At 47.1% G+C, this 16,659-nt stretch overlaps 1 protein-coding gene across 3 annotated transcripts in view; it reads left to right on the top strand.

The window, feature by feature from the left end:
- The first annotated feature begins 1,702 nt into the window (after positions 1 to 1,702).
- The window catches only part of DRC11 (dynein regulatory complex subunit 11), a 157,192-nt gene continuing 142,235 nt past the window's right edge, over positions 1,703 to 16,659 (top strand). Inside the window, exons 1-3 of one of the 3 annotated variants that reach the window (XM_037009733.2) lie at positions 1,703 to 2,639; positions 10,858 to 11,182; positions 14,589 to 14,708. In XM_037009733.2, the coding sequence (XP_036865628.2) occupies positions 2,629 to 2,639; positions 10,858 to 11,182; positions 14,589 to 14,708 (456 nt within the window). In that variant the 5' untranslated portion in view covers positions 1,703 to 2,628. The remainder of the gene's footprint in view (positions 2,640 to 10,857; positions 11,183 to 14,588; positions 14,709 to 16,659) is intronic. The other 2 variants (XM_037009732.2, XM_037009735.2) reach the window with 2 other exon arrangements.

Here is a 16,659-nt window from a genome sequence, read left to right on the forward strand (position 1 = left end):
ATGTCCATGAAGGAAGTCATCCAACATGACATGTTATCCTAAGGATAAGAGCTCCAAAAGATGGAAAGACCATTAAAGATTGATGACGTCAACTGAGTCACTGAAATAATCAATGCAAAATTGTCTCACCTCTATTCATATTGCTAAGGGAGATTATAAACCCTTTTATTGTTTAAGCCATTGGTCATTGAGTTTTCTATTACTTGAATTTGAAAACGTGCCAATTCTTTCATATTTGGGAATATTAACTTCAACGAGTAGATATATCTTAGTTCACATTTTTTCCCCAAGAACTTTGTAAATACTGCTACTTTTTCATCTGACATTGAGCGGTGTGGTAGAGAAATCTGAGGCCAGCCAGATTCTCCCCTATCACTTCTCTCTGAAGTTCAATAACATACCAAGATATCTTTGGTGGTGTTTGTTCTATATCAGTTTTTTCTGGAACAGAGTAAGAACTTTTGATCTGCAGATTTAGCTTTTATTGCAGAAACATTTCTTTTTATCTTTAAAAAAATTAATATTAGAGTTCTCTTTTTCAGGAGTATCAACTAACCCTTTTCTAAATGCTTACATGTCTCAGTCTTTTTCCCCTACATTCACTGTAATTGATTCAAGCTTTTCCTCTTAAGGCAGTAATTGAGATGAATTGTGCCCAGTCTATTTCTTGGTTTTTCTAATATGGTTTCTATATTAGACTATTTCTGAATTTCATTTGGTTTTCTTAGCTATATAATTTTTTGTCCCTTCTCATTAATGTATATTCTCTCAGCTCTTATTCTATAAATGTTCATATTAACTTATTCCAGAACATAGAACACATGTAAAGAATTTTCAATTTGGCTACATTTCTTCCAGAGTAAGTTCTTCACCTGCCTCACCCATGCTATAATCCTTTCTTCCCCTTTTACTGAAGTATGGGACTCAGATAGTGGATATGCTGCTTCTTTCTATCTTATTCATATTTAATATGGACTGCTCTTTGCAAATCCTCTATTTGTTCAAATATAATGTGAACAAAATCTCCTCGATGGTTTCTCACTTTGCTGAATGAGCCTGAGAGCTGGAAGATGGCATTTTTATCTACATTTCTATAGCCTGTACATACAGGGAGGATAAGGGCTGATCTCGTGGATCTATGCAAGGTCTGGGCTCTGTCTTCTCTTCTGAGATGTTGGTAAACTCTTACCACTATCCCCCACCCTTGTTAGGAGTGTATCCTATTCCTGTAACAAAATGCGCTTCCACTTAGCATCTTGACTCAATTCAGTACAAAGTCCTAGAAAATGGCAGGTGCTAGTGACTTTCCCAGCTCTGCTCAGGTCTTGTGGGTGGTAAGCTGGTTGCACCCACGAGAGTGTTATCTCCCCTAGATTCCCCCGGTGGGCTTGCTTACTCACCCTTTCACCTTCCTTCTCAGGTTCGTGTCTTCTCTGTCCCAGAAAGTGTTAGTGGGAATTCTTAGTATTTTCTCTACTTGGTTTCTTTCCCCAGTAGGGATTTCTGGGGAGTGGGGATGAGATTAGATGCCAGCCTCCTCTGCAGGCTTCTGTTTCACTGGGAAGTTTTTGAACTTTATGACATGAAGTTGTACTTAATTTTTTGTTTCTAACCTTTTTGTGTGTGTGCTGGTTTTTGTTCGTTTCATTAGCAATCGTGGGAGAGGTTCTGTAATAGATTTATTCTGGCATTTTTACATGGATGTCTTCTCCATGTTCTTTGACTATTAGTTCTGAGCATATTCCTGGAGGACTGCAGATTATAAAATTTGCAAATAAATCTCAACAGTTAGTAAAAGTGAAGGACAATAAAAGCAGTCAGAGCGACCTAGTAACAAACATCCCCATAGCATTTTACACTTACATCGCATTAGAGCCTTATTTCTTTTTCATTAAGCCGCAGAAGGGTGGCGTCTGCATCTGTCCTGTATCCCCAGAACCTAAGTTTGTGCCTGGCCCAGAGAAGATGCCCAATAAAGTTTTGACTAAACGAATGTCCTATTTACAGATGGGAAGACCGAGGCTCCGATCATTACGGATATAGCGCAAGGTCACATATCTGCAGGTAGATGGACATGGGGCACACAGGAAAGCGGCGGCCCGGAGAGCGCTGGCCAGGCGTGTCCACGGGCCGGAGTCCACAGGGTGCAGTCTGCGGCGTGGGGTCCGCTCCTCACTGCGCTTCCCTCGCAGCGGCTGCTCCCACCAGCTCGTTCACCCGCAGGGAGCCGCGTGCACGCCCCAGCGTCCCGCGCGGTTGCCACGGAAACGGACGACGGCCGCGCAGGCGCGCGGCGCGCAGAGGCGCCGAGACCGTACCTGCCCGGGAGCGAAGCGGCAGTGCGCAGGCGTCGCGTGTCCGTTGCTAGGTTCCGCCCCGCGTCTCGCCGAGGGGCCACAGCAAGGTTTCGGAGCCCCGGGTCGGGCGAGAACGTTGGAATCCCTTGCTCCGAGCCTGCGCGCCCCCCGGCTGGGGCCTTTCTCTGGCCAAGCGAGAGGATACGCACATCGCCGCCCCTCCCTCCGGAAGGACCTCCCCCTGGGCGCCCCGTGCTGTCCGCACCGCTGCTGCGGCTGTCCGAGAAAGCAGCAGTAGAGCTCCCCGGCGGGCGAGGGAAAGTAGCCAGACATGTCGAACGCGTAAGTGGTGGGCTGGCAGGCCACAGCCATAGCGTGGGCGTCTCCGAGCGAAAATGCCTTGTTCTGCTTTTATTTTTTTCTTTTCTTTTTACACGCGCCCCTCTCCCTTTTTACATTTTAGCCAAAAAGCATACACCTGGGAACAGCGTATCAGCTTGTGGACCAGAAATCTCATACACTTAGGTATCCTTCCTCCCCCGTGAAGATGCGCTCCTCCAGGCCCATTTCCCATGCCTGCTAAGCCCTTGTGGATGTATTTTTGAGGACGTAGTACCTTCAGTACATCGCCTGCTTTTTTGTTAATCTTTAACAGTATTATATGGATTGCTTTGTGAAAACACCCAGGTCCTGTGTTAACTCAAGAAAGATTTTGAGAAGGTTCATTGTGCCAGTTTGCTCTGCACCAAGGAACAGCAGTCAGGTGGTAGTGGTACTGAAGAGTCTTTACCTAGGGCTGTGCTGTTTACACAGCACCTGCACAGAGGTTACTTCATTTGGTCCTCATAATGATCATTTCAAATATGTATTATGGTACTGACTCTGTGGGCACTAAGTGCTTATAATAATAACTTTTAATCTTCACAACACCCCTGTAATGTAGGAGCTGTTAACATTATTATTTCCATTTTAGGCACCAAGAATCTAAGCAGTTCATATACGGCAGGTAGATGGTGTCAATACAGGCACTGGAGCTCCAGCCGGCCTTCATACTATTATTAACCCTATTTTCTAGGCGAGAAAATAAAAGCAAAGAGGTTGCGGGCTTGCTGGGATTTTGCAGGTGGGAGGAATTCAGATTTGCAGGGGTTCAGTTTTGCATGTGTTGTGTTTAAAACGCCTATTGGACATCAAGTGGAGATCAGGTAAGCAGTTGAATATTCAAGTCTTGAGTTCAGGAGAGAGGTCTATGTATGAGGTATAAACTTGATCGCTGTTGGTGTAAAGGGTCTTTATGAGACATGGAAGGAGTGTAGACAAAGATAGAAAGGGCCCAAGAACTAAGCCTTGGATTCTGCTGTGGTAAGACACGAGGGAGGAGAAACCAGCAAAGGGATCAAGGTGTGATCAGTGAGGAACAGTGATTGTAGTGCCCTGGAAGCCGGGTTAGAAACATCATAATGTTTCTGAGAGGACAGAGTGGCCGCCTCTGCCCAAGGCTTCTCAGACTAGGTAGGAGAGAACTGTGATGGGATAGGAAGATTGACTAGAGTGAGTGTAGGAGAGGCTAGGGAAAGTTGTAGACAGTGAGCATGACTAATGTTTTAAAGTTTTGCTGTCTCTGGTGGCTGGGGAAATGGAGTCTGGAGACAGATTTATTTATTTTTTTTAGTAGGCAACAATAGCATGTGTGTTTGCTAAAGGGAATGGCCTAGTGGTAAAGGAAACAGGATGATACGGGAGGAGACAGAGGTGGAGTGATGTCCTTACCAGTGAGGACACAGGCCCCAGTGGGCAGGTTGAGTTCTTGGCTTCAGAGAGAGGAACTCAGGTCATTTATCATAGGAAAGTGAGAAGGCAGTGTATCATCTGTCAGTAGACGTTATTCAGTGAGTAGATATCCTGTGGGGACCTGGAAGATGATTGCAGATGGCAGACATGGCAGCAGGGAGGGACAGGGTGATGCCATTTGATGACAAGGGGAGGCAGGAGGAACGATCTGGAAGCAGTAATGAGCAGCAAGGACCCTGGCGCTGCTCCACACCAATGGCCGGAGGAGTCTGGCAAAAAGGGAGGCTCCCCTGAGAGGACTGCAGAGGAAGCCATCCCCTCAAGGCCGCCCATAGAGCAAGGAGGCCAAGGGAGTATCCCGGAAAGAGGGCGAACTGCTAGCTAGGATTGCAGGAGTTTGAAGTTAACCTGTATAAAATATCTTGAGGGAGAATTCCTGTTTTGCAAGATTTCGATTTTCTATCCAAGTAGATGGTGTGTCTGAATATTCAAGCCCTTCCCTGCCCCCCCGCCCCACTCCCGCCCGCTTGCAGGAAAACTGCCAAGCCACAGAGAGGACAGTCTGGTCTTTCTCAGCTGTCACACTGAGCCTCCTCCATCCATGCTCCTGACTTCAAAATCTGTAGCATTTCTAGGTCATACGCCCAAGTCTGAAACCAATCAAGTACTTTAAAAAAAAATTATAAGTAGTCTCATGGATAAAATATTACCTTCTCTTTACAAGGCACATTTAAAATTTCAAGAACACTTTCACATCTGTTACCCCATCCCAGAATAATCCTTTGGGGCGTCCAGAACAGGCGTCATTATCCCAGTGTGCCACTTGAGGAAGCAAAGGCAGAGGAGGTTAAGTGACCTGCCTGAGACCAGCTACCTCAGGAGGCCGGTTCTGATTTTAAACTTACAGCACTTTTACCTCTAAAAACCTTACCATCCTCAAGAGATGAAAACACACTCCCACATGAAAACGTGCACAGGAATGCTCATAGCAGCAGCGTTCACAGTAGCCAAAAGGCAGAAATAACCCACATGCCCATCAACTGATGGCTGGGTAAACCCGGTGTGGTGTGTGCATGCAGTGGGACATTTGAAAAGAAACAGGGTGCTGCCACACGCTGCGGCATGACGGACTGAAAGCACTGTGCTGGGTGGAAGGAGCCGGTCACCAAGGCCGCCTAGTCTGTGACTCCATTTGTGTGAAAAGCTCACAATAGGCAGATAAATTAGATGCGTGGTCGCCGGGACTGGGAGGAAGGAGAGAAGGGAGTGACCGCTGATGGGAGTGGGCTTTCCTTTCAGAGTAGTGAAAGTGCTCTGAAATTCGACAGAGGTGATGGCTGTGAACACTGAATATGCTAAAAACCACTGGTTTGTACACTTTCCAAGGGTGAATTTATGGAATGTGAATTATATCTCAATAATGCTTGTAAATTTAAAAATCCTCCTGCCAGGTCCCTTGTCTCAGACTTTGTTCATAAGCACTGACTCAGAGAAGAGGCCAAGACCTCGGGGCAGCGAGGCACGGTGCTCAAGCCGGAACAGAGATGCCAGGGAATGGGGGCTCCTCGACCTGGCCCGGCTAAGGCGCAGTGCCCCTGCCAGTCCAGAGTGTGGTGGGGCTGTGGGCAGAGGACACGTGGAGGGGCAGCAGGACACTGGAAAGCACAGAAGCCTGTCTCCAGGGAAAAAGGCGTTGGTGACACGGGGTCAGCAGGCTCCCATCCCATATTCCCCAGCAGCCAGCAAGCTTTGCCCAGTCTCTCCAGCAAGGGTCGCCAGAAGGCAGCTGAGAAAGAATGAGGCTGCAGCCGAGACAGTGGACTTGGGAGGTGCAAAGCTCCAGGGTGGTCTTTGGCCAATACTTCCTGTCAGCAGTCAGCCCTGCTGTGGCCCTGGCGAGATCCTGATCCTCTGACACGGATGGGTGCCACCGAGTGCACTGAACAGGTTCAGCAGGCCTCCGCTGGCTGGGTCTGTCCCTGAGCAGAGTCTGGGCCTTCCTAGATTCTGGGTGTGTTTTCCATTAATTTGGCTATTGTTTCCCCTGGGAGAAGCCTCTTCTTCCCGAGATCCCTTGCAAACGGTGGGTCTGGGTCTATGTGGGATCCAGGTCACCCCACCTGCACCCACGGGTGCTGCCTCTGTGCGGTATTGCACAACCTTAATGCATACTGATGGCCAAATGCTTTGAAGTCTGATAAAGGCCCTTTATCTTTTACTATTGGCTCCACCCCCACATTTAGAAATTATGACTAGATTTATTTATAGTCTCCAGGATATTATTTCCAAATTCTTGGCAATATTAAATCTGCATGTCAGTCTCAAGAGTCTGCCTTCTTTTTATTTTATGTCTCCAGGCACAAGCAGATATTGTCTCTGCAGCTAGCATTCTAGAATTTTCTTCAGCTACATCTTGTGACTCCCACCATATTCATCTTGAATGTTTAATGTTCTTTATCAGTACTGTGAATCAGGTTTTCATTTTGCATAGTTTTCTCTGCATTTAGTTTCTGTGGCTTTTATTTCTTACAACTTTGCTATACTAGTTGACTTCTTATATTTTGTTACCGATTTCCTTGAATTTTGCAGAAGTGTCACATAGAAGCTGTTTTTTAAATCCTTTATGTTAATCTCCTTTCTGTCTGCTTCATCCTTTTTTACTCCTATGTTTTAGATTTATAGTGTTTTTCTACAGAAAATATTTTTGGTCTCTAGTTTTCAACATTTCAAAGAGGCCACCATCGTCTCTTCTTTGGGGTATGTGGACAGTACCCTTAATCAGGCATATGCCATAAATTAAATTTTTTGGTCATTCTCTTGGCATCTGTGGAAATAGTTTGTGGTTTTTACTGTTCTGCTTCCGTATTTAGTTCAGCCTTTATGTCTAACTCTCTTGAATTCCTGGGTGACCCCTCCTTGGTCAGAGGGAGCAATTCTTTTGATCTGGCACTGTGTTCTGTTTGCTAAGTGGAATTTCAGGTCCAAGTTCTAAACAAAGTTGGCCTGTAATTTTCTTCTGAGATGTTGTCGTGACAGGTTTAAGCCCCAAATCCTATTTAATCCACAGAACGAACCAAGCAGTTTTTCTGTTTTATGTGAACATTCTTTGAGCCTACTGGTATGTGCAGCCATGACCCCATCAGGTAAGTGAGTGCCTTGGGTCTGTGGCCCCCTTTCAGATTCTAGAAGTCTGGTTTTGGTAAACGAGGACCATGCTCAAGTTCTTGGTACATCTGAGAATGTCCTGTTCCCCAGGCTGACATGTGGCAAGCCGTGTTGACTGCTGGAGGTGGTACCCTTGGCCCTTTCTGCTTCCTCCTCCCCGTCCTGATTTTGGGGCCTGGCAAGCGGGGTCACCAACACATCCTGACGCCTCAAACAGGGAGATGTGGCTTTTGTTACTGTTCTTGTATGGGGTTGCTCGAATAAAGAGTCATTGATTATGCAAGGAGCAAAATGCCCCGTTCTAAATGGAATTCTACCTAAAAACATTCTCTTTTATAATGAAGTTGTCTAGCAGAGTGCTCTTTCACATGCAGTATTTTAAAAATATTGCTGAGTTTTGAGAAATCTGGTACCAGCTCCCAGATGGAGTGCCAGAGGCAGTGTCCAGTGTCCGAGCCGGGGGGCGCTGAGGGAGAGGGCAAGTGTATGTTTAATTATAACTCCTTGTTTTCTTGGGGTGCTCATCCCATCTGTGCCACACGTTTGTCACCCCTCATCTGCTTACACCCTGATGACAGGAGGCAATAAGGTCACGTGGTTCAGAGCATGAGCTCTGGAGCCAGGCTGCGGGGGTGCAGTCCTGTCTTGAGGTCATGCCACTTTGGGCAACGACTCCTCAGTGCCTAGTTTCCTCCTCTGTAAACAGAGAAATAATAATCCCGACTCTTAGGGTTGTTGAGGATTTTGTGAGTTAATACATGTAAAGTGCTTAGAACGGTGACAGGGCTGTTACCATCGTCATCACCATCGGAACGCAAAAGACTTTTCTCACCAAGGGGGAGTTTTAGCTTTTCGCCAGAAAGATGAAAAATCTCCCATCTCTGCTACAATCACATAAAAATAATAGATGTATTTTTTAAGTATTTCATAAATTTTTAATTGTTTCAAAGTTTTATTTTGGAAAATTTCTTTTAAATCTCTATTAGTTCATAATATTTTGCTAGCATTATGTATTCATATATTTAATAGTGTGATATTAATTATAAAATAAAAATATTTCAAGTTGAAAAATTAAAACCTTGGATTTTTTTAATCCAACTGAAAAAATCTCTGTGCCAGGAGCAGGGTGGAACTCTGGGCAGTGAGCAGGCCAACCCAGGGGGCCTGGCCAGGTCCTGGGACGGGAAGAGGCCATGTGTCCTGGGCTTGCGGCCCTGTGGGGCCTGGAGCCACACCCACCAGGAGAACAGGCTGTGGACCCCAGGTGAGTCCCAGGTGGGACACTTCCCAGCTGGGACAGGGGCAGCGGGAAAGTGCCCACAGCCCACCCTGGGTCATGATGAGAAGCCAGGGAACACACAGACACCCAGAATATACCGAGAACCCCCCGCCAATTGATAGAAAAACAAAAAAACCAATGCAGAACAAACGGGTTGTGTTTGAGGCAGATCCCTGCAGATGACCAGCGAGCAGGTGGGAAGGTCCCCGGGCTCGTTCGCAAGCAGACAGCAGGATGTTACCATGGCAAAGTTCTATTTCTCACCCATCATCTTGGCAAAAACTGCTTTTGTGCATCTGGGGGTTGCCCGGGGGCGGGGGTGGTTCTCTTACTTTTGGTAGAGGTTAAGGGGGATGCTGCCGCGTCGGATGATGGTCTGAGCTTAGAGTCACTAGACCTGGGTTCAAATGCCGGCCTTGCAACTTAGGACTAAGCCGCCTCCCTCCCTCTTGGTGGGAGTAGTAGGAGCCACGCTTCACGGGAGATTGTGAGCGTCGGAGTGTGACGCGCGCTCGGAGTTTCAGTAAGCAATGTTCACGATTTTTTACTCACAGAAAGCACGGCGCATGGGTAAGGAAGGAAGGGCAGAGAGTGGACCAGATGCAGATCACCTGGGGGGGTGCCTGGTAGTGAGCAGAGGAAGGTCAATCAGGGACCCCCAGCTCAGCAAGGGAGATGGATTGAACAAGCATATTTACCTCCACCTCCCAGGAGTCACCTCCAAAATGTCAATAAAGAATTTAAAATACTGTAAACACCCATGGGCCAAGAGACTATTTGCACATTTGACAAGAGATACAAGAAAATATAGAGGAGGAAGGATAGCAGATGTGGATTTGAGGGGAAAGGCAGGCCAGGGGAGGGGAGTGGCAGAGAGCCAGCAGCTCTGGCAGAGCCCCGGGAAGAGGAGGCGAGGTCTGGCCCTTCGGAGGGGGGCTGCATGCCGGAGGGTGGGTTGTAGACCTGCAGGAGGGGCACTCCAAGCCCAGAGAGCAGGGCTAAGCCACTCCCATCCTGGTAGAAGAGGGGCCTGCAGGCAGCCTGGCCTGGTGCTCCAGGCCCAGGTGAGCGTGGGAAGCAAGGCCCAGGCTGACAGCCAAGAGGGTGCGGGAGCCCTGGCCCCTGGCCCCACTGCTTCTCGGCCAGAGATTGGAGCCGCCTCGGCCAGCACAGGAAAGACCTAATAGACAGACCTGACATGCACGGGTTTCCCCATATGCTGGGGGAAAGGACAGGATCCTGCCCACCCCCTGTGCCCCGGCTAAGCCTCTTCCCAGACACACGGAATTTCCAGTTAGCTTTTCAGTTCTGGTTCTTGGATATATAAAAGAGCCAAAAACCACCCCCTCAAAAAATATATTTTTCAAAATCTGCCATGAATGCATTGGCAGGAAAAGGAAGGCTACTCAGCGAGGGGCTAACAAAGGGACTGGTGACAAAGGTGTGAATGGAGCCTAGGGAAACCAGCAAGGGACAATGTGGCATCCCAGGGCAGGCAATGGCAGAACCATCACCACCTTAAGCCCTGGGCAGCAGCAGACTCCAACCATTTGCAGACTCCCCCGGGGAGGCAGTGGGGAGGACATGCCAACTCCTCACTCTCCCTGACTCCCCAGCGCCCCCGACTCATTTGCTGCAGCCCTTGGAGGTCGGCCTTCCGGGCCAGTCTGCACCACGCTCCGTGCACTGCATTATGGTTCTAAAGCTCATAGTTATTGCTTATAGCTGTGATTCATTTTTCATGGCTATGTAATAGTCTGTGGGTGAATATACGCAGTTTATCCACTCTCTTACTCATGGGCATTCGGGTCATCCCCCAGCTTTTGTTATTTTAAAGAAATGCTACTGCAATCATTCTTGATAGAAACTTACGGGGGTTTCTCTAGGTTATGATTACTCACTCACAGAGTCTACTTAAGTTCAGCTGTATAGGATAATGCTAGGTTACTTTCCAAAGTGGGGGTTCTGATTTCTACTCCACCAGCTGTGTATGTGGATGAATCGGCTAGCTATTCTGGTTATCAACTCCTTCATCTTTTAAATGGTACAATAATATGGGCTTTATGATTTTAATGAGGAATCACTTTATCTCATTTAAGTCAAAGGCTTTTTAAATTGTTTATTTGATGATAATAGCAGCAGTCATATCCAAAAATCACATGCATATCAAAACAGGACATGGTCTAAAAAGCCTTGTAACCACATGCGGTATTCTTAGCTCACATTTGATGATGTGTTATACTTTGTTGCACCACAAGCCCATGTGTATGGCTTACAAAGGAATTTGTACTCACTGTATCGTCTAAACTTTCTGTCTTCCCTCAGAATGTATAATAAGATGTGGGATCAAACCCAAGAAGCCCTCAATTCTTTACTTGAAGAAGAGTCTCAGAAGGTGATAGAACCACACAGAAATCAAGTTTTCATCTTCCAAATGTTAGCCACCTTCTACATAAAATATGTGCAGATCTTTAGAAACCTGGAAAATGTCTATGACCAGATTGTCCATCCTCAGAAACGAATACTGATCCGAAAACTACTGGATGGAGTGATGGGTCGCATCCTGGAGCTGAAGAATGAAATGGTTGAATTGGAATTAACTGAGTTTCATTATTTTGATGACATCTTACAGGATCTAAAGTTGACTCCCGTAAGTACTCAGATTTTTTCTTATTAGTTTCTTTTTGTTATTTAAATAAGATATATAGACCAGTAACCAATATCCTCCATACTTTCTCGGCATATTTACTAGTTGTTACTGTAGTAGAAGCCAAAGCACAGCCCTCAGTCGGGCCGTTCTGCGTGGGCGAGGACCATGCTCCTCCCATCTGGGGCTCAGATGGGTCTTTGCACAGTCCCTGGGTCTGTTGGACACCTAGCATGACGTGACCTCACTTGTCACCATGCTGTTGGTCCAGGCCTGTTGGAATGGAGCAGGCCAACCCTCTCACCAATATCCTGTGGCACAAACCCTCCCAATTTCCAGTAGCAGGGCCCCTACTTCTGTTTCCAAAGGAAATCTCCCTCTGGGCTTTGTTTCCCATCATCTCCTGGACGAGAGCCTGCTGGTTCCTGGCAGCTCTTCCCAGGTGGATGCATCTCCGCCTTTGCTTTGGGTCCCTGATGCCTTGGGGGGTTTTCAGCACGGGCCTTGGAGCTCCAGACGGGAAAGAGGGGCTCCCTCCCTCTGTCCTTAATGCCCCGCATGTCCTCCTGCGAATTCCCTGCCCACTGATGCCCCCTGACCTTCACCGCTGGACGCCCTGCGTCTCTTCTGCCTCCGTCTGGCCGAGCTGGCCGGGAGCCTGTGGGCACCTCCCTTCAATGTCACGGCCCTATGAGCTCAGTCCTCCTTTTGAAAGAAGCAGTTCCCTAAAATAAGAGCGAAAGGAGACAGTGTCTTAATTTTCTACATAGTGTTTAATGTTTTTTCCTTTTGAAAATACTTGGGATTCTATAAATTCCATAAAGGTTATGTTTCTTTCTGGAATGGACCTTCCTAGCATTATTAGTGTATTTTATCGAAATGAGAATAACTGAAATGAAGGAAAATGCTGAGGATCATTCCAAAACTTGTGTTTGTTGAGTTCAGTTCTGAGAGCATATGGGTTAAAGCACCAGCTTCTTTAGGTCATGTGTACTTTACTCACACGTGTGAAAATATCAAGAACAAGTGAGGACAAATGTGAAATAGTCATTAAATCATACTCCTAAAATGATTAATAAAGGAAAGTTAAATGTATTAATTTAATCCCAAGAATATTAAGTAATATTCCTGAATTTAAGGAGTAAGGAGTTTATGAAATATATGATGGGCTCCTTCAGTTTTTTTCCCTGCTTTTCATACTGCTCTAGTCAGCCCGTCTGCTTCAGCTAGTTATCCTCCTGACGGCCATGAACATTGAGAGGGACGGTGGAGCCACTGAGCACTGAGTGGGGTGATGGAGCCACTGGGTGTTCGGTGGGGTGATGATTGAGTGACATCATCAGAAGCCTTCATGATAAGAGGCTATCAACTGAGTTCTCCCAGTGCTGGAGGGTGCAGATGGACAACACAGAGCTCCAGGTGGCTAGAGGTCCATCCCACAGCAGCAGCATGGACTCTAGGAACAGTGCCCTGGCCAGGGAGACCCCCGTGTGCCCACCTCTAGGTACTCCCAGTTCTGCATTTCAGGGTGAAGCCTGACCAGCCAGCACCCTCTGTGCCTGGGCCTTTGTTGTCATCACCCACATAGCCCCCAGCTCCTGTCTTGTTGGGCCAGCACCCAGCTACTGTACAGTATGACCCACACCCCTGACCACAGCTGATTGGTTCAGGGATGAGCACCTTGGGGTCTGCATTAGCCAGTCCTTCCCTGAGAGATTTTGAAACCAAGACAGAAACAGTCAGAGACCTGTTTCTATCTCAGAGTCTGAACTGTGGTCTCTCAAATTTGTGAGCCTTTATTCATCAGATGTTCACTAGAAGAGACGAAGCTGCTCTTCAGAGAAAGAACATAACAGGCTCACCAAGAGGAGCAGAAATAAGTGGCAGCGTCCTGAAGGCATCTTTTACCTCTGACACATCCCCGCTGCTGACAGACTCTCAGCTCTGTTCCTGCCCTGACCACACGAGGTCCCAAATCCTATCTGTGCCCCCTTTTGGCTGAACCTGCCACATAAGTTGCCCTAGATCCTAATAGGTCCGTAATAGAGAGAAACATTCTGGGGAGAGAGTGGCTTTCTCTGCCATGAGAAGTGTCCTTGATTCCAGCCGACAGAGAGTGGGAAGCCACGGGGTGTCTGGGTGGACCCCGGAGGTCCATGGCTGGGCACCCTGCATCTCTTCCTCTTCTCCATTCTCAGTTGCTCCATTTCCTCAGCTTCTGAATCCTAACTCTAATTTTATGGTCCTGAATGGACCAGATGGAGCCATGTCAATAAATTTTTGCTTTAAAAGTTAGAAAACTATAACACCTGATGATGCTTATTAATAAATAAAATCATAGCATTAAATCAAAGTATAAGCATTCTCCTCTGACTGCCCCCCCCCCCCCATCCCTAGGCCACATTCACCAACTGGACTTTGGAAACTCACTTTCCATTCACCCCAAAATTCTGTTAGCCTAAGAAAGTTTGGGTTTTCAAAATAATTACAACCTTCCAGAAATCCTGGGGATGCCATCCCACCAAGTCCTAAAAAAAGATATCCCTTTATGCTGTGATTGTTTGCAGGAGAAAGCCTGTTCAGAACTCCCTGGGTTAGGGAGAGGGTGTCGGGGGCCACACCAGGATGGGAAAAGGGGGCTGACCCTGAGAACCAGAACCTTAACTTCCCCCAGTTGACCGGTTGACCAGAAGTCACCAGGATTGTTTTATAGAGGATCTAGGACAGTGTTCCTCCATGGGCTTGGCCAAGAGCCACCCATATCCTTGCATAACACATCTGCACTCCTGGTTATTGAACTTGCACTGGTAAATATTCATTTGGCCTCCATTAATTTGAAATATATGGTAATAGGCACAAGTGAAGAAGAGAAGTTTATATTATATAAAACACAAGTACCCTAATAAAGCAAATTAATTTTGTACATGTTTGTAATGCGGCAGTGTAGATAAAAATCAAATTATTAGAGAACATTGTGACCATTTATATACAAATAGTTGATGGTGTTAATGATTAGTTATTAGATTAATTCAAATATCTCTACAGCTCAGTAATTTGCTATGCTGATTTGCATTATTATTTTAGGTAGGCTGAAATGCTATTTCTTTGAAGCGATGTTAGGTTATCATTGGTTAATTGTGGCCTAACCTATACGAATTACTGAAGTTTTACTGTAACGACTAAAACAAGGATGTGGTCATGATTTTCCCTTACGACTCTATTTGTGTCCTCTCGGTGGTAATGAATTCTCCCCACTCCGCTGACCTCATCTCTGAATGAGCAGGGGAAGTCAAGTGGGCCTCTTTGCTGCATGCATCCTTACTGTTACTATAGTGAATTACTGTTATCATGAATTTCAGTCCTGGAATTGTGACAGACGTGCTCTTTTGCTACCTCTTTCCCTCTCTAGCAACAATTAGACATTCCAATTCCCAAGTATTTCTTGAAGGAGAAGTTGGAAGTAATAAAGGGAAGAGAGAAAATTCTTGCTCAAATATTAGCCGACACTGAACTAAATACACCTAGCAAGGTTTGTATATCATTTTAACCAACATTATTCCATTATCTATGAAACCTCCTTTTTCTGCGACTCCTAATTGAGAAACAAATTCTCTTCAGTGCGAGGAGAGCTGCACACTTGTAATTAAGTGTGCAAGATCTTGCCTGACTCTGGGGTGTGTTGCTGAGGATTCATAACCATTATTTTTTCAGAACTTAGAAGTGGAGATCAAAATACATTCCTTGTTGGTTAAATAGGTATCTCTAAGATTGAGTAGATTGCTGATTCAGTTTAATTTTTCATCTCAGATTAATGTAATGAGAAGTCAGAAGCTGAGTGTTGTTCATAAAAGTGCTGTGATAACTTACTAGGAACTCAAAAATTGCTATACTTCCTAAAAATGTTGATTGACCTTTTATAACTTCAAGTTAAGTGACACCTGGGTCACCTCACATGGACTGGCTGTGGGGAAAGGGAGAGAAGTCCCTAAAGACCCCCCTGGGAAGTAAAAGTAGAAGCCAGCCCCGGCTCTGGCCCCGTCCCTCCTTCACCCCGAGATTCGCACAGCTGCACCTTCATCCATTCCCCACTGACTTAGCTCCGGCACCCGGGCTCCTGCAGTCATCTCCCATTCGACCTCCCAGTGGGCAGCAACGTTTTTCCAGTCCTTTCCACATGGCACTGCCATATCACCCTTCTGGAAGGGCTGCTTATGCCTTTCGGAGTCCCTTGTCTCTGATTGGTCTTGGGTGCCCCAGCAGCAAGGCGGCACCTGACCGTGCAAACAGACGGGCCAGTGGGAAAACTACGCCAGGCCTACAGGTGTGGACATGGCACACAGTCAGGTCGGCACCCGGGGTCTGCCTACAGGTAGCCCCACGCATATGTCCGCTTGGGTCACTGGGCTGAGGAAGAGCCCGGGTGCATCCGGAAGGGCAGTGGGGAGGGAGAAGGATGTGCCCTGTCTGCCAGCCGTAGTGAAGCACGGGCACTGTATGAGCCAGCCCCACGCTCTCCTGTTTTGCATAGGCTTCATGCTGCCTGGAGGGCCTGCTCCTCTCGAAGCACCCCAGCTGCCAGAACAGTGATTGAGGATTCAGCAGAGCCCGACTTGATGCAGCACTCCTCAAGAATCTGCTGACCCACCTTACTCAGGGCCATCCCTGCACCCTATGTCTCTCCCCTGTGACCAACCCCTCTTGTATATTATACATTCCTGGAAGTGGATTCCAAGGCCAGTTGGCCTGGGGGTCATCTCAGCATCCTGTCCCCTGTGTCCGTGCCTTCAGCCCAGCATCGGTCAGTGCAAAGCGCTCAGCACTTTGTTTAGTTTCCCAGAAGGAGCCCCTGGCATGAGGCCTTGATGGTTGGTGCAGAATTCACGGAAGACTTTATAGGGGAAATGGAGCAGACTACATTGTACACGCTGCAGTAAAATCCTGAAGATTCCTCGGGGCTGTTGCCCCTCCCCACGCCTCTCCGTTTGTGCGGGGTCAGCAGTGGGGAAGTCTCTGTCCATTCCCTCACCTGGCATCCAGCCCTGGCCGCTCCGCCTGCTCGGTCAGGTAGAGCCCGTTTCAGAAGGGCTGAATGCCCAGCAAAGCATGGGCTTCTGGGCTGCAGCCTCGGCCTCTCTGTGACTTTCCCATGCCTGCCATGTCTCACTGGCCTCTACTCTCACTTTAAGCTGCTTATTCTTGAAGGTATATGCAGTGTGTACCCGAGAGGAATTTTGATGAGTGAATATTGTCTACTCCTACCTAGGTACTGCTTACCCTTTACTCCTGGGGCCTCCATAGATATTCAAAAATCTTTGTCATATTGAGTAGACCACTCCAACCCTGTAAAGTTTTCGGTAGGGGCTGTAATTAAGTTTAGAATGGCAGTGTGTTATCCTAAAGGCGGTAAGCACGATAATCACTAACGTTTTCTGGGCACCTGCCATGTGCTTAAGTTCTTTTACGTACAGCATCTGATTTAA

This window comes from Manis javanica, chromosome 12 (assembly GCF_040802235.1).
Source record: "Manis javanica isolate MJ-LG chromosome 12, MJ_LKY, whole genome shotgun sequence".
Classification (NCBI taxonomy): Eukaryota; Metazoa; Chordata; class Mammalia; order Pholidota; family Manidae; genus Manis; species Manis javanica.